General features: G+C 43.0%; 2 protein-coding genes across 3 annotated transcripts in view; one reads left to right on the top strand and one right to left on the bottom strand.

Moving 5' to 3' along the window:
* The window catches only part of ABITRAM (actin binding transcription modulator), a 301,888-nt gene that overhangs the window by 185,943 nt on the left and 97,967 nt on the right, over positions 1 to 17,978 (top strand). The window lies entirely within an intron of this gene.
* The window catches only part of GABBR2 (gamma-aminobutyric acid type B receptor subunit 2), a 488,684-nt gene continuing 475,319 nt past the window's right edge, over positions 4,614 to 17,978 (bottom strand). Inside the window, exons 18-19 of the mRNA XM_086740482.1 lie at positions 13,885 to 14,002; positions 4,614 to 7,105 (exon numbers count right to left, since the gene is read on the bottom strand). Coding sequence (XP_086596608.1) covers positions 6,940 to 7,105; positions 13,885 to 14,002 — 284 coding nt within the window. The 3' untranslated portion in view covers positions 4,614 to 6,939. The remainder of the gene's footprint in view (positions 7,106 to 13,884; positions 14,003 to 17,978) is intronic.

Below are 17,978 nucleotides of genomic sequence, written 5' to 3'. Positions count from 1 at the left end.
GCCATGAATGTTTCCAGGGATGGGGCATCCACCACCTCTCTCTGCCAGTGTTCCACCACACTCATTGTAAAAAATTCTCCTGGCCCTGCCTGCATCTCATCGGCTGCTATCGCACAAGCTACAGGCTTCTGGCAGCACTCTCGACTCGCGCTGAGGTTGCTTGGTTTCCTGAAAGGGAAATTCTGTGGAGGCCTCTCAAAACAATAAAATGTGTATAGACAGGGAAAAAGGTGAAGTACACCCTCTCCCCACATCCTAAGTGAGATAGTCCAGTTAAAAACCATGTTTCTGTGTGTGTCTAAGAAGCAGTTTCTGTAAAATTTTCATAAGGATTGGTAATTTGCAAACTTCACGCTCCTGCAGCCCTCCAGTAATAATGAAAGCCTGGAAACAGTCTAGGCTACTGAAGTGTTGAATCAAATTTCAAACTTTGAGCCTACTAGAAGCTGCGGTCAAAATTCTGTGGAAAGTTGCTCTCATTTTAGTTACTAGCAACTCCAAGGCAGTTAATGATGGCATTGGCTTTGGTTCTGACAACTTTAGCAGCCTCATTTGTGCAGCTAGCTTTGTGGGATGACAGCGACTGTCTTTTGCTGGGGGTGCCTGTATCTGGTGCTGACGTTGATGTCTCTTCCTCAGAAGTGATTGCAGCTGAGTCCCTTGTTCATTTGCATCTTTATGACTCTCAAACCATCTTCTCATATGTGTGTGTTGGTTTCCTTGGTATTTTTTTCCCTTTTCTTCCATTAGCTCTGTTACTCTGCTCAAATAGTGTCTTCCGGTGACCTAAGTATGGGCCAAACCAAACCGAGGAGGATTTCTTTCCAGTGCTGAGAGTTGCGATGGGTTGTGGGGCTTATGGAATTGTTAACTTAAAGCCTTTAACCCTTGTCTTGTCACCCTGCAGCTCTAGTGTGAAGCTACTGTCCGTGCCCTCCCCCCGCCCCGTTATTGTCCTTTCTCATGTGCCCTCCCTCCAACTGCCATTCATCACGGGAAGAGTCAATGTCTTTGCAAACGGGATTGCCTTTAAGATGAGCTATGGTGACTTTGCATCCTTTGCCCTTCTTGAGGAGAAGCTGATCTATGCTCAGCAATTTGCTTTTCTGCAGCAGGTCTTTTAGTGGCACCTACACCTGCAGGTGCCCCTCAGAGCACCCTCTGGCAGGTGGTCCTAGCACCGCTGCCTCACGTGACTTTATCTCCTGAACTGCTCAAGAGGTGACTTTCATCTCTGCTGTTTTGTCTGTGGCTCTCTGCTTCCGGCACAGCTCTAGTCAGGGATGAATTGAAGAGTTTCTTGAGTTGGAGGAAGAGTTTTGTTCTCTGGGGTAGCAAGAGCTGTGTGGGTGCTGTGTTGTACAGCCCTGTCTGAAGAATGGGAACACAAGGTTTCCTAAGAGAGATGTTCATATGTTGGAGAGGAATGCTTTCTTCTTAAAGGCTTGTGCGGGTTTGTATCACCAGTTGATAGCCTACTTAATAATATGAACTAATTATTATGCCAGTTAGCTTATTTGGTGAGAATGTGAGGTTCCTCTCTCCTGCAGAACAGACGTCTCCGTCCCTCTGTCTGCTGGGAGGGGGCCCTGGTGTTTAGAAGGACCAGAGTTCCCTCAGGCAAGGCAGAGTAGGAGCTGCTTGGGATAACAGTGTAGCAGAGCACTTACTTTACAAGTACAAAGCCACGCGTGTATTTCCTGCCAACTCTTTTCCACAGTCTTTCATTTCTACTTCATGCTCCTTTTTCCTTAGGCCTGGACAAACGGGATGTTCAGCTGTGCAGGCTCAGGGTGGGAGAGCGGGCCGGGGCCAAGGAGAATTAACTACTGAGCCGGGAATGGCTTGTGTGTATATATCCTTAGAATGGGTTTTGCTTTTAGATGCTTGACAAATTGCCGAAACAGGAGGTAGCATGGATGTCTCCACCTCGGCCCTTACTGTGTTTTCCAGGCCATTAATGCCAGGCTGCCTGCACTTGCTCAGTGTCCTGCCAGCACTCTCTGCAGCACGTGCACTATTTTCCAGCCAAACTGACTTGCCAGAATGGACTGCCTCACCTGTATGGGGTGATTTGCTACCCCTGGCAGCTCCCCCGCTCAAGCAGGCATCCCACGCTGCTGCCCGCAGCAGTAGGCAGGTGAGTGGGTGATGTGGTCTCTGAAGCAGTTACAGCTGTTGGTCATAGATTTGGCTGATACTCTTCTCAGGTTAAGCTGCACCCAGTGCGTGTGGATACTGGGCTCCTGCGGCATAACCTTTTGTCAGGGGATAAAAATCCTTTGTTCTAGTCAAAGCCTGTGTTTGCCGACTCAAGATGCCTGTCCTTTCTCCTGAAGCTCAAGGTCATCTGAGCTCCTTTCTGCTACGCTTTTGCTAGTGAGCCAGCCCACAGGCTGCCTGCTACCTGTGGCTTGCACCCACCTCCTGCTCCTGTCCTCAGATCTATTCCATCTGTACTGAATTTAACCTCTAAAGTTCAGTTATGTGTTTAAATGGATGTGTGATGCTCGGCTCTGAAGGCACTAGTGACAGACACTTTTTTGGTGATGATGAAGGACGTGCTCAGTGATTGGGGATGCCTCTTCTTCCTTTCTCCTCCTGCCTGCCGTTTAATCTATCCCTTTGTTTGGCTCACTTGAGCACCTCATCACCAGGGGATTGGTGCAGTTTGTAAAGCTGGTGGCTCTAAACATCTGCAGGTAAGAGGTCTGTGGCCACACTGAGGTAATGGTACTGCCAACCCAGATTGCCCTTGCCAGCAACCCATCACGGGCTCCAACCATCTCTCCACCTCTTCCCATGCAGCCCTAGACTCGTTAATGCTCCTCCACAATGTTGTTTAGTGAGTAGTGATAAGCGCCGTAGTGCCCTGGCAGAATCCTGATTGACTCGACAGGCAGAGTGCTCTTGAAAGTGCACTCCTGAATAATATCCATCCATACGAAAGTAATGGCTGTAAGTACTATTCACCATCTCAAGAGATGGAAAAGGCAGCCAGTAAATATGAGAACGGAACTCAGATAAAAATCATGATGTTTAAGCCACTGTAATAAACCTGTCAGTCTTCTCAGGCAGTGAGAAGAAAATCGCTATTAAACAAGTCAGCGGCAGGGAGAGTCAGTTCGCTGAAGGTACAGGCTGGCCCATCCTTTGGGCTGTGGTATGAGAGTGCAGTAAAGCCCTGCCAACATCCATAGGGTGCTGTGGAAGTGCTGGGACAGGTCTTACTGGGCAGGCTTCCATTAGCTTGGCAAGCCTGAGCAGAAAGGGACAGAAACACTAATTTGGTCTTGGGAAGAAGAGGCACCCTGTACTGGGATTTCTAATGAACAAACAAGTTCTGAAAAGACCAGAAAAGATTTGATTATAAACCTTTAAGAAAAGGTGTTATATCTTTTAAAATAAAGAGAAAACTGGAAAACTGCCTCTCTTGCTCTTCCCTTCCATCTCCAATTTCATTAATTATTTGAAGGAAATGCTGCAACATTTGTAATCTTCTATGAATCCAATAGCAATTTTATAATTTTAAAGGAAGTGCATTTGCTGTGACTGTGAAGACTCAACAGTTTGAGTAAACTCACTCTCATGACATTTCCCTCTTTTTTTTCCCCTTCACCTCTTCAAGCAATGTTTTGCTTTGTTCTGGTTTCCTGTTATTCCTGAGCAACTCTAAGTTGTTCACATCCTCCCACAAGTTCTGTCTGAATATAGATTTCACAATAAAGTTTTTCTAGACTTTTTTTCCTTTCTTGAATGAGCTTTGATGTTTCTGTTTGAGGTTCTCCTGCCAACTGGTATTCTGCATTGAGATCCACGACCCATGCTGCTTACTCCTCACTGGTATTTTCTTTTTTGCATGTGTTTGGTGGGACTACTAAGCTTCATCAGAAATCTATAGAAAACACATTTGTGGTGACTCTGAATTACCTTATCTTGGGCTTTATGTCATTTTGTGCTGGCTTGAGGATGCTTATGTTGAAAAGCAAACAACTAAAAAGGCTTTTTCCTCTCGCTGATTTGTTGCACTAGATTCCCACCCTCCTCCTGTTCTGTCATGCAGCAGAACCTGGTTTAGGACACAAAACCCATAACGTGTGAAATTGGATGGAGGGGTTTAGTGTTTGCCTTCACGAAACAATCAGTAACTTTTCTCAGAAACTTCTCATTTGCTGAAGCAGAGATTTTACTATAGAGCTAGATTGGCTCGACTTCAATAATATATGTGAAATAGTAAAATTTTTCTTTTTCTCCCACATTCACACTCACTGTGGTGCAAGAGAGAACAGTGCATGTATTAAGTGTGGTTTGGATGTAAAAGTTCAGCATATGTTTGATTATTTTCCCATTTGAAAAAGGGCTTAGACTTCACTCATGAGTACTGCAGTCATTGTATTTCAGGGCAGAAGCTTGACTGTTTTCTCTAGATGTCAACCCTACAACTGCTAGGATGTGTATTTTGACTTTTTATTACAATGTGTTGTTGTAAGAGGATTCCTCCTTCTCCAGGGAGGCTTTTATTTATATCCATGTTTACACACACACACACACACTCACACTCACACTTAAAAATGGCTTTGCTGTGGGTGAAGAGGGCACTGAGTCCAAAAAGCTAGGTTTTATATATTTTATTCATAAAAACAGATTTGCAACAATTTATTAAAAATTGATCTCATGCAGTATAAGGTTATACAAGAAATTCTTCATTTACATTTTATTCTGGCAGTTCCAGTCTAGTTTAAAGCATTTGTGCACTAACATCATTGGAAAATGCCATTGGGGCACAGCCTCTTCATAAATTTACAGTACATTTTTGCTGCAGTATAAAAGAACAGAAACATTAAATAGCTATATTCACTTGGTTGGTCTTGTTATCTGCAGTAAAGTAAAAAAAAAATGTTATGGGAGAAACTACAGTATCATTGAGACAAAGAATGTACTGCATGGTTTAAACCTAATAAACGTCACACAGTCAGTATTCACGAAGTTACAGACACACACACACACTCACCTCCAATGGTCCGATACTTCTGAATTTTTTTGTTTTCCTGCTAAGTTGGAATAATATTTCTACAGAGATCTTTGTGTATACATTATATACAATATTGTAATTTTCTCTTTTTAAAAATTAACATTCCTTTTAAAATAAACCAGGCCCTGATGATATTAATAAAGCAAGAGAATACTGTCAACACACATTGAGTGACGTCAGTGTTTAGTGCTTAAACAGAGTAATGAGTTCTATTTTATCTGTGTTTATACTTACATGTTTTTGTTCTAAAAGCTACAGATATTTCCATAACCTCTCTTACTGTATGTGCCAAGTGAAATAATTTGTGATGCTCCTGATTGTAAGATTCAGATACATATTCATGTTGGTTTTGGCCACTATGAGGTGTGTTTTATTTTTAATGGAGATTTATGCTCGCTTGTCAAAGCTGTGGTTAAGTCCCTCGGCTAATGAACCTCTTCAGCTGTGCTTCAGTCATTGCTGATTTGGAAACCTTGGTAGGAACTTCATTCCAAAGGTTTGGTCTGAGGTGCACAGGTGTTGGTCAAAGAAAATTGATAGCCCAGTGGGTGCTTCATGTGTGTTTTTTTCCGCCCCCTACTCTTAGCAAACAGCCCTGGCAGTGAGATGCCACATTTCTGGTCCCTTGGAAAAGGGAGCTGCATATGTATCTCACCTGTGCCTGAGGGTTTGGCTCCAGAGCTGGTCCAGACGGTATGCCACTATCGTTCCTCCTAATCATGTCAGTTCAGGGTATGGAGCTAAAGCATAAAACCCACTGTTTTTTTCACAGTCCTTTTAGGATTCAGATAAAATATTATATTGGTAAATTTGATTTGTCCTCTCTATTATCCGCTACAACTGTCACACACGCAGGTACAAAGCAAACATAGTGTATATTCACGTCTATGTGCTCTTCAGGCTTTGCCTGCAGCAGCAAAGTGCTGTGCCGTAAGCCCTCCCCCCCCCAAGTCCACTAAATTAATTTTATTGTAATTATGTGTGACATAATTCAAACAAACTATAAAAAACAATCCGTCCTGTGACATTAAGACTTTACTATCCATCTGTCCTCAGCTTCTTGAGTTATCAGCCCTAGGACTTTTCCAGACAGTTTAGTACATTACGGTTGGTGGTGATTATTCTGAAATAGGTGCAGAAACTTTGCTAAAATGAAGCTGCAGATGGTCAGCAGTCACTACCATCATCCCTGGAGAAGGGTAAAGTGCTCCGCTTCAACCAGCAGCTTTCTCCAGCTGGTGACAACTTGGAGCAGAGCTTTGGCCTCTGCTTGGGTTCCCCGTGCAGCTGCAAGCTGGAGGTGACTCCTCCTTCACAGCGCTGCGGAGTCTCAATGACACCCAAGGAATCATTTCTCATAATCCTCCTTTCCTACCAAACATCATCCCTGAAATGAAAACAAGCAAGACTAACCAGTGCAGAATGTTTCCAGCAATTTAACACAACTCTTGTAAAAATGAGTGTATCTATTTCAATAAACATGGTATAGCTCAACTGTTGTGTTTTCCCTACATGGATACAGTATAGAATTGCATGTTCTCAGCAGCCACATAATGCTCAGTGACATTTGAGTGGTTTTTTTTTGTTTTGTTTTTCCCTAGTGTCTTTTTTGCAAGATCCGTATTTCCCAGCCTCCTTGTTGTGAGTAGAAATTTGGGAAGAAACGTTTTCCAGTGTCTTCTACGTGAGGAAATAAAAACTCCATGAATAAGGCTACAAATCAAACTCCTTGTGTCCTTCTCCTTTGCCTTCCCACACGAGTTACACGGGCACGTGATGACGGCCTCAGCGGTAGTTCCTCTGCGGTAAGAGCCAATGTTGTATGTTTGTAGCAGAGTTCTAGGTCAGATGTTCAGTCCAGTCATTGAGTACTTAAAAGCAGTTCAGGAAGCACTGATCTCCCTTTCCTACAGCCCCGAAACCATTACTCGGAAGGAGGGCGGCACGTGTCTGTGCCGAGGACTGGCACTGGGGCTTACGCACGGACTGGCACAGCTCGCGTCAACTCCTCCTATGGATGGCAAGTAGGCATGATGAAGGATGGGCAGCTGCAAAGACAGCCGACGCTGTATGCTGTGGGAGAGACAGAGAGAGAGAGGAGCATTAGCCAAGAGGAAAATGTAATACATTACATGCTTGGAAAGTTTGGACGTTGCTGCAAGAATATTTTCTGTGCCTGCTGCTGCAATAGAGAGGGTTAATGCCAAAAGCCTTACGCTCGCTGCTGTGGAGCTGTGCCACCTGTGTGGTTTCCCCTTGAGGAACTTTTCTGACAGACTAGATCTGACAAAAGAATCTAAGGGTGCGTTCTCAGCATTCCACAGCCTTCTGAAATTCCCAGGCACTTTCAGGGTAATTGTCAGACTGCTGATATGGGAAAAAGTTAAGTGTGCAATGAGGGCACGCGGCTTCGCAACCCCGGCCCCTTGCAAAGTGATATATTGCACGCAGAGCCCTGGCTAACGGCATAGACATGCACCAGGTCACAGGCTGAGCTTTAAGCCATGTGTCACTTAGCAGAAGGATGAAGGATGTTAGAATTAAGGATGGCATTTTTGCAACTCCAGCTAAGGCAAACACAGGTGCAGGGAGGGAAGCGATTCGGACTGATGGCTTTTTCCAAGTAGTTCATCTGCAGTCGAGGTCTGTGCTTTTGAGGTGCTGAATGCTCTCGAGTTCCCACAGTCAGTGCTGTGGGACTGAGGAGTCAGCACTCTAAACCCAGTCTAACCTACCCCTTACACCAAATTTCAGTATTTAGGAACCCAACAGTCTGTATCTAATTTTCCGAGCAGACAGACATCATGATAACTGGTAGGGCTTTGTTTTGTTTCATTTGTTTTTTTAAGAGAGATACGAAACCGTGCTCACAGATAGCCCAACTCTCCCTCTCTGTGGAGACAACAGTGCCATGAGACAAGGGCTCTTCTACCCCCATGCTGTGGATATACAAGAGCCTTGCACAAAATCAAAATCCAGCTGAAGTACGTTAATGCAAGAGATGTTTTCAGTGATTTAGGTGTTATCAGACCAGGATTGCTTCTGCATTTGGAGATACTCACTCTTGAAACACAGAGAGGCTTTTTAAAGAGAAGACAGAGGTCAAAGTGACAGAGCTGAACTGAAGACTGACTTTTTGATTCCAGAAGAAAAATGCCTATACAAAGAATTGTATCAGTACAATGGAGTTTAAAATTTATATTTCCCTGTTATCTGACATAATGACTGTGTATAGACAGACCCTTATAAGAAGTGTATGTTTGAAAGCTTGCCTTTGAACAGCCTTTTTGATTCAAATGACATTTCATTTCTTTTTTGCTTTGTGTCGGGAAGTGGAGACAGCTATCAGGGTGTCCATTGCACTGCTTGGGGACCAAGCAGCATCACTTTCAAATTCAAACAGAAAGAAATGTAATGCTGCTTCTTTTTAGTTTATTCACTACAAACTAAGGCTTGTTTATACAGAGATGCGGTGGAAACAGTTGCAGCCTGCCTAGCCAGGAAACTCTCATTTTTTTTTCCCCTCACAAACTCCCTTTAAAAGTTTGATGTAATATTGGTCCACAGCGTTGATCATTGTAATGCTGGCAACACATCCCTGGGATTAAAGAAAATCCATTCATTGTTATTTTCCTGCTGTGCCTGACTCTTTCTGCTGGTATCAATGAAATCGTGCCTTGTTCCCAAGGAGCGCAGAGGTGGCATGGCTCGCTGCTTCCATGTGCTGAATCCTTATGAGCCTGATGCTGCGGATTGTCATTCTGTCTGTCTTTGCAGGGTCAAACGTAGAATTGCCCACGCTTATTTTCCCACCGGTGGAAATGCTTACTTTGTGCAACTGTTACAGGCTTCTCATTAAAGAGCTTCTTGAAGCTATTCCAAGGGAATCTAGTTGCATAATGAAGTGAATGGGATTTTTTTTAACCCATTTAAGTGTTAGCCATACCATGGACAAAGCATGTTTATTTGGCTCTGCCAACGGTGCCTGCAGTGGGTGGCAGATTTTGCTTTAACCATACTTAAAGTTTTCTTTTACTTGAAAACTTGGTTCCTGGAATTGGGGCAGAGGACTGTAGCCTGGAGACACCAACACAATTAAGAGGTTAGGCAAAACTCTTAGGGGAAAACCAAACCAAACCAAACAAACCCAACAAAACCCAAACAACACTGCTATTTTCTTCTGAGGTGAAAGTGAATCTTGTACCTTGCCTCACTGTGTGGTTTTTCTTTTCACTCCAATATCAGTGCTTCTCCCCCTCCTCCCCTGCTGCATTTTGTTAGTGCTTTTCAGGATGGTGGCATACAATTTGTTTTGAGTTGTCCATACAATATAGATATGGCAAAACATATGGCCATATTCCCATGAGGGAACAGTTAACATCAGTGGTTTTCTACAGCTGCTGAAGGAGATGCAGAAGAAAGGTGGTGCCACACACAGAGCAGCCACTTCTCAGGGCACTGTGTTAGAATAGGGTACATACCCTCCGTTCTGTACAGAAAAGCCATTTATTAGGAATAAAAAAAAATCAAGTAAAAGCTTGACTTCCAATGTCAGTGCACATAGGAACACAATGCAATGCACGTGGGAATGCATGATTCTACAAAGTGGGCAGAGGCATCTGAAAAATAATTTGGTTCTGCTGTACAAGACCACTGCTGAGATCCATTGGTAAGTGGGGGGAATGGAACAACTGCTGCTACAGTCAAACCTCTGACGATCTGCAGGAGCATGTAAGCTGTGTCTAAGCATTCAGGGATCATTTCAATCGATTCTTCAGCCCATTAATGTTGATTTTTAGCAACTGTGGGGAAGCTGGAGAAGTTCTAAAAGACTGCAATAAAGCAAGATGTTGCAAGCAAACTAACGATTCTGAATCCACCTTTGAGTAGGATCATAGACAGACTAATATGAACCACTGTCAGTGTAGAAACTGAATAACAGAGGCATGTTCATGCCAAGGCATATGACTGTAATGCGATAATCCAGCCATAACCAACATTTTTTAATGGGAATTTTTGGTTACTAAAATTGATATAACTGGCTCCAGCAGGATATTTGACTGTCTTTTAAATGCTGCTAAAAGCAGAGCTTTAGCTCAAAAAAAATTGAGACGTTTTCTATTACAAGGGTTACACAGTGATTAGCTGCTTTGAAGGTTACAAAAATGACCACATATAGGAAATAGTCTATCAAAATGACAGGTTTTAGTGGGGTCCTGCAGAAATCTATCATTCTCTGTACTCAGAGATCAGGAAGACTGTTACATATTGTTGCTGTTAAAATGAGAACAGTAAAAATTTTAACGGTGCCGAAAACTAATTCATCAAGTGTAGGTCACTGATGAGATGGGAGAAGATGCAGGAAGGAAGGTGCACAGAAGAATGTCTTTAAGGGTCATGAAGGATACCCCTCAGAATGTCTTTGTGTGGCCATTGTGCAGATAAGCTGACTGATAAGATCGTTAGACAAGTAAGCAGATCTCTATCAGACAGGAATACAAACAGTATCCTGATTAATATCTCAGCACACTGCACTGGTAAAACTGGTATGGAAGCAGTGTCTCCAGATAAGGTACACCAATCCTCCCCACCAGGTCACTCACCCAAGGAAGAGGAAAGAGTTGACTTTGCGTGAGAGATACCTTGACCTACTGGGAAATGAACTACCGTATCTATTCTAAACTGGTTCAGGCTGCTCTCTGGACCTGAGATGAGCTGGCATGGTGCAGCTTCCATCCATGCAGCTGTGTTCCCCCTAAACAGGGCTTTTGAATACCAGACTGTGCCTGGGCGTTACCTGGGAAAGCAAAAGCGGATGCTAGGGAGTACGCTAACAAGCACCATGGAAAATCAAAATGCGGGGCTTGAGCCTGTGCACTGGCACTGCTTTGTCTACTGTAGGAAGTTTTAATTTACACTGTGCAGGCAGTGTGAGCAGGAGAGGAAGCAGCCAGCACCCACTTCTTGCTCCTCGTGTCTGATGGTCTGACTGTGTATGGCAAATTTTACGTGGCGCTACAGATCACCTACCAGGTCCTGCCCAGCAGGAACAGGAACCATGAGTCATCTACACTCATGCTCTACGGCTGCTTTACAGTCCTACAGACTGCCTTTTCCTTAGGTGCAGGGTTCTAAATCTGAGCCAAGCACAAAACAAATGTTCTTCACATTCTGATCCAGATGCTATAAACAACACCCCAGAAACAAATGTGGAACAACTTCCTGCCCTACTGAGCCTGAAGTGTGTGCGTACTGCTGTGCCTTCACTTTCAACACAGCTGTAGGGATGAGGGATCACACTTGCAGTTAGTCAAATGTAGCACTAGTGAAAAATCCCAAATTAATTTTTTTTTCTGCTCTCTACAAGAACTTTCATACTGGAAGGTATTGGTTCTCTTGAGTGCTGTCAATAACAGAAAGCTGGGGCACTTCTGTTTGCTATAGTCAATAAAGAGTTAACATTTCTGCAGGCAAATTATTCTCATAATGTCCTCCTTTTATAGGTTTGTGGTGAAGAGGAAGTATTTTTCAGACCAATGTCCTTGAGATTTCTGTTCTTGAATAAGAAATAGGTTCAGTGACTACTCTCTATCAGATGCCATATATAGGCAGTGAAATGAGAAAAAGAAGGCACAAACTACAGCTTGTCTGTAACTTTTTTTTTTACAAAAATTATATATTTTATAACCATGGAAGGCCAGGAGTGCTGCCAGTCAAGTTGAAAAAAAGCCCATGCTTGAGTAAAGATATTCTTAAAGAGCACAAAATTTGGAAAGAGGTAACCTCTTGTCAAAGTGGGCGAATCACAAAACCCTGTTCGTGAAGGTGGCTACACTCCTCTCTGGCAGGTCCACTGTGCCTGGGCGCTGTGGCTCGGGTACTCAAACTGCTGCGAACCCATCCTCAGGGAAGACACTGACCCCTGGACCTGGCACAGTCACAGATGTGCAAGTGCTGAATGACACTGTTTTGATTCAGCCGGACTTTATTAATTGCTTTCCATAAATGTCAGTGACTGTTCAGATTTGTACTGACCCACTCTTGAAGGCTTTTAGGAAATCTCAGTCTTCTCATCAGTTACTGCTGCCCTAGAGGAGGTTCTGCCATCACCAATTTTTTTTTTTTTTTCCCTGCATTAAATCTGTATTGAGACAAGTGGATGATCTGAGTGTCTGTGTGTTTCTTAGCATCTCTCTTAATGTAACAGGGCCACATGTGGACGAGGCTGCATTCACACTACATTATTTCTGACAAATGGTGCTGGAAAAGGACAGACCTCTAATAGCTATGCATTAAAGCACCCTGCTGACCCCATAAAGTCACGAGAGCTTTCTCAGTGAGAGCCCTGCTTTTATGAAATAACCACATATTTCAGCTACTGGATGCTTTTCTTGGTGCACAGGTATGTGTGCCAGTTGGCTCCTGTGCAGGTTTGGGTTGGGGTTTTTTTCTGAGTGCAAGCACACGTTAGAAATCCATGTGTTTTCCTTCACCAGGTAGTACAAGGCAGTAACTACTATCTGAAATCAAATTTGCTGGCACTGAAGCAGCATGTGACTCAGTCTAGTAATTTCTTTCATTTATTCTGGTTTTAATTAAGCTTTTAAGTTGCCTGTCTACAAAAGAGGAGTCTGACAGCTTTTAGCTCCGATCCTGTGTAACCAGGCTGCCTTGGGGAAATGACTCATCCAGGGGCAAACGAGCACGGCACATCCCTGAGCACATGCCCATGGCAGGCCCTGCTGAGCTGGTAGAAGGCAGCGTATGAGTTTATTACATAGGCTTCTGGAGAGAAAAGCTGATACCATAAGACTTTTTCCCCTCCATGAATCTAGCAAGTGCTTTGTGCCACCCTCGCCTTGCAGCCACAGCATTGTTTTTAAGGGAAGATACTTGGTGCAGGCTTCCCTATGCCAAAACTCAGGTCCAGCTGCTATGGTAACGTTGAAATGCCCAAAGACTGTTTTTATTTCTCAGCTAGCTTAAGATCAAAAAAGAACAAAATAGCTATGTACACCATGAACCCCTCTGGCTGGTGTGTGGAAGGATTTGGACTGTTGACAACAGTCATAACACATATGTGCACATATGTACATCTTCTTCTCTCCTTAATATACACTGGTGGCTGGGCACAGCTTGTCTTCTAAGTCTCTACAGAAACCTTAGACATCAAGTTATGGATGTTGGGTTGGGGGTTTGAACTATTCTATGTTTCTGACAAGACAAAAGTAGTATGTTAGTTTGCCTTTGGGGCACCTTAGGATCTAGTGCCCCTGATACAGAATCATAGAATCATAGAATGGTTTGGGTTGGAAGGGACATTAAAGGTCATCTAGTCCAACCCCCCTGCAAGGAGCAGGGACATCTCCAACCAGATCAAGTTGCTTAGAGCCCCGTCCAATCTGGCCTTGAATGTTTCCAGGGATGGGGCATCCACCACCTCTCTGGGCAACCTGTGCCAGTGTTCCACCACCCTCAAAGGATTAGATTAGATATCCTCTAAACGTGGTGGGGATGGTGAGGTGGTGGCAGGGAGGCATCACAGTACAACATTGCTGCCCATTCAGGAGGTGCTGTTCACATCTTCTCTTGCTGATGGTCCAGGCTCTCTCTGGAGCCAGGGCTGGCTGAAAGGGTTTACAGTGAAGGTCTTCCCATAGAAATGCATGGAAGAGACATATGGGATTTGATGAAATGTAATAATTTAAATTAATGTTTTATCAGCAAGGCAGCTGGTGTCCAGGATGGAAATTATGGCTAAAGCAGCATAAAGCATGCACGCCCAAGCACATGCGTACCCAAGAGAGCAAGGGTGCCTCCTTCTCCACCAGTATATAATGGCGTATACTCACTGTTCTGGAGAGTTGATGTCTTCTATAGGATCTTTGCTTGTTCTGGAAGGGTCTGATGATCCCCATTGTGCTGGTGGATTTTGATCAAGATGATTTTTCAAAATGGCTTTCTCACCATCTGCATGGACAACACATTCAATTTTACTTTACTATGACCAAGTGACCATTTTTAAATAGTTTCCTTTTAAAACTTCCCAGATGTTCATAATGCCACAAAGTACTCTGTCTGCCTCTATTCCGATATAGCCTCAGGTTTCCCTGTGAATCTTTGGTACTCTTATGCTTCGGTGACGTGCTCCTTCATAGGAACTACCATTAACCTTCATGGTAGCTACCATGACGAAACAGAAAAGGGACAAAACCTCTTTTGTCCTTCTTTTGCTTCCTCCCACCTTTAAAAAAACCCACAAACCAGACCTTGTTGCCAACCTTTCTGTAGCCCTATCATGCTCTCTCACCTCGTCTTAGGCTATGTAAAAGATTAACGTAACTGCACCGTTATATTGTCTTGCACTCAAAATTTGTTACCTTTCATTAGAAAAAAAACCCTCTTATTTAAGTCTTTTCCTAGAAAAACTGTCATCTCATTGATGTATAAAACCTTGGTACTCTTGCCATCACATAAGCAACTAAGTGCCATCATTTAACTATCAGCTATCATTTAGCAGGGAAATAACAATTCATATCAGTTACACTGGTCCACAGGCTGGCTGCAGGAAGGACAGATAATGATTTCATTAAGCTTTCTCCTGCAGTTTTATTTTCTGCATAGTGATAACGTGGAAGATCATAATTTTCCCCGCAGGTAGCATCAGCTGATCCCCTGGGGAGTCCTGGGAGTCCCTGGCTGTGCTGAGGCCTGTGGCATCGATCCCCCTGAGAAATGCGGGTGAACACAGCCATTTTGAGAAAGTCGTCTTCACTGGGGCTCCTTTCTGTTCCTGCCTGCTTTTCCAAAGTCTCCTGCTGTGTTAAGCCAAATAAAGTCACATGGAAAACATCTGAGTAATGAGGACAGCGCGCAGTTTTCATAAATAATTACAGAGCAGCTCCAAATCCATCACTGGCAGTTGTTTGCCACACACAGAGAGAAACAGTGGTTGCTGCAGGCATTAAGATGGCATGGAAGAGGACTCAAAGGTAAAATCTGGAAAAGGACACTGGAGAATTTGAATGGAAAAATGGGTATGAGGGGGGAAGGCAGGAAAACAGTGAAGAGAAAATGAAAATAGCATGAGAAATCCAGTGCATATTGAAAGCTTAAGCTGCTTTTCTGTTCTACTAAGGCTCAGAATCCCCGAATAATGCTCAGGTCTCAGCATGCTAGGAATATATATGTTATTGATGAGCGCTGGTGGGACAAAACAGGCAACAGAAAGAAAGAGTGAGGAAAGAAGCTGGAAGTAGAAACAGGAATGTTTTGAAGGCCAACTCTAACGTGTATAACTGCCCTCCCAGCGCAATCAGCCCTGGCACTGTTCTGTAGCATTTACTTTCTGCAGTGAGAAATCTAACAAGCGACTTGGAAAGAAGTGAATAGGTGAGGTTGCAAAAATGTGCAGATGTAGGGATCGCTACAGCTCAGAAGAGCAGGAAAGAAGAGTTTTTACTTATGCTGCATTGTAGACAAGGGTCTGGGTGAGAAGGGAAGCAACCAGAACACATGAAGCTGCTTCTGTTGGGCAGGAAAATGTCAGTTAAAAAGAGAAAAGAAATTCAGCTGTAGCAAACAGAGTGCTTAAAAAGAAGATATGACCGGATTCAATGATGGCTGGGATGTGAAGGGAGAGCCAAATCTGACAATGGCTAAGATAAGCAATGAAGTCTATCATCTCAGGGCAGCCTGGAGTTTGCTGGTGTGGCATTTGCTGTCACAAGAGTTCAGTTTTTATTTTCCATATATCACATTTCTATGTATATTCAGCTTGACATTTGCATAAAAACCTTGTGAAGTCTATAAACAGACTTGTAGAAAAGAACACTTTTTACTTCCATGATTAAAAACAATGCTCAATCCTGAGCTGATCTAAGCTGACAATGAAAACTGCTGACTTTATGATACAGACCAAAGTTAAAATTTGAGTAATCCTTGTAGTTAGGGATAGAAAAGGTCTATTATTTAACTATTTTAGGGTTCCAACTTCTTTGGCCAAGATAAGCAATTTAACCTTTTATAAAGCCACTGAAGATACAGTTCTTCATCGAATGGCTAGAATGTGCAACTGTTGGGCTTCAGAAGTACGTGATTTCATACATCAATCTGTTCTACACCTCTAAAGGGGTTTCTTGTGCTTTCAGTTGTGCTGTGAGAGAGAGAGAGAGAAGGAGGTGGTCCCTGTCAAAAAGGTGGGGGATTTAGTTTAAAGTAGAGAAGAAATCATATATTCTCTGCCTACTCACCCCTCAACACCAACTGCCCATGTATCACTGTGTGTTACTCTTAATAGACCCTTTTCTACCACTCTTGCAGATGACTCTCCCTTAATACACTGCATACATTTCTGTATACAAGGTTACCATATACAAGTTTTAATGTACCGGGTTAAAAAAATACAGAAAAAATCCACATAAATCAGCCACAATGTTGAGATTTTTTTTCCTTTTGCTTTTTTCAAAATACAAAAAAAAAAGTTAGTAATTCTTATTTGTTAAGCTTTTGGGGAGAGGAGTTGCTAGATTTTTATTCTGCAGCTATGGAAACTAGAATACCTTTTTTTTTTTTTTTTTTTTAATTTACCTTTCATTTAAATAATGAAAAGCAAGATTCTCACTTAGTCATATGCTTCCAGGAACTGGAGCTTAAAGAAAAAACTGTCACCAATGTACTTAAAAAACTTAAGGATAGAGGAGACTGATTTTATGTATGTGAAAACTGAAAGAAAATAAATTAAGGGTAACGGTAAACATTTGAGCTCCTAGTTTCCCCTGGGAAGTGTAGCAGTGCCTTTAGTACTTCTCCATCTCTTCTTCCTTTGTCCATTAAGCATGCCACTTGAAAAATGCCCTTCATTCTTAGGGTACTGTCTGCCACTGCAGATGCTACTGAATAAGTTGCACTGAGATGACATAACTGCCTTCAAAATTGAATTTACATTAGCCAGAAGCACTTTATAAGCAATTTTCACCTTTGTAGACCTCTAACTGGAACTCAGAAGTCTGGATAAGTGATGTCTGAATACTTTCTATTCAGAAAACCATCGGGGAAAAAAGACAAATAGATCTCAAGGGCCTTGCGTGGCACTCACTGATGGGTTCATTAGAAAACAAAACCTGCTGCCTAGTTGTCGGTGAGAGCCAGAAGTCTTTAGCTCAGGACCTTTGCCTACCTGGAGCAGAGAAACGACTTCCAATTACAAAGCTCTGAGCTGCAAGAGCACCTCCGATGCCGGCTGCGGAGAGGCTCGGCAAGGAGGTCACTGCTCCCAGCTGCTGGCCTCTCCCCCTGCCAGGGGTGACGCTCACTTCAGACCTGCCGTACGTCTAATCCCTCCACAGCCTGGTGCTGTCAAAATTACCTGGGCTGGCTGAAACGGGTCGTGCATTTTAACGACTCCTACTCAGCTGCAGGCAGAAAACACCAGGTGACTGCCAGTGCTGCAATTTCTTCCAAGATTTTAGAAACTATATTTCTTTAACTAGAAGTTTGTTTTGTTGATGTTTGTACACTGCAGCTTTACTGAACATCTTCATCATTACACTTTAGTGGCAATATTCCTCATATTACTCCGATGGGTTACAATTTGATGGCAGAGCTGCTGTTCACTCCACATTTTTCAATTCCGCTGTTGTTTTCTCTTTGCTAGAAAGCATATTTATGCTCCACAATGAAGCAAGTGTGGTTTAATAACGACTTACAAGAGCTGGCAGAGATAGCCTTGCTGATTTACTAAAGAACTCTGGACACTTTAAAGCTAATGGTAGATTTAAAAAAGATACTGTAAATTTTCACACTTCTGTTGTTTGGACTGTGAAACAAGACTAGCCAGTTTCTGCTTTTTTATGCGAATGGGATGAAAAGAAAATAAAACAAAAGGAAAAACTAAAATGATCACATCAGCTGCTGGGTATATCAGAAGTTATCCTGAACTAAGCTC

The sequence above is a fragment of the Chlamydotis macqueenii genome, chromosome 2 (genome assembly GCF_036417535.1).
Source record: "Chlamydotis macqueenii isolate bChlMac1 chromosome 2, bChlMac1.mat, whole genome shotgun sequence".
NCBI lineage: Eukaryota > Metazoa > Chordata > Aves > Otidiformes > Otididae > Chlamydotis > Chlamydotis macqueenii.
Note: the sequence above shows the minus strand (reverse complement) of the source record. Positions and strands in the feature narration are given on the sequence as shown.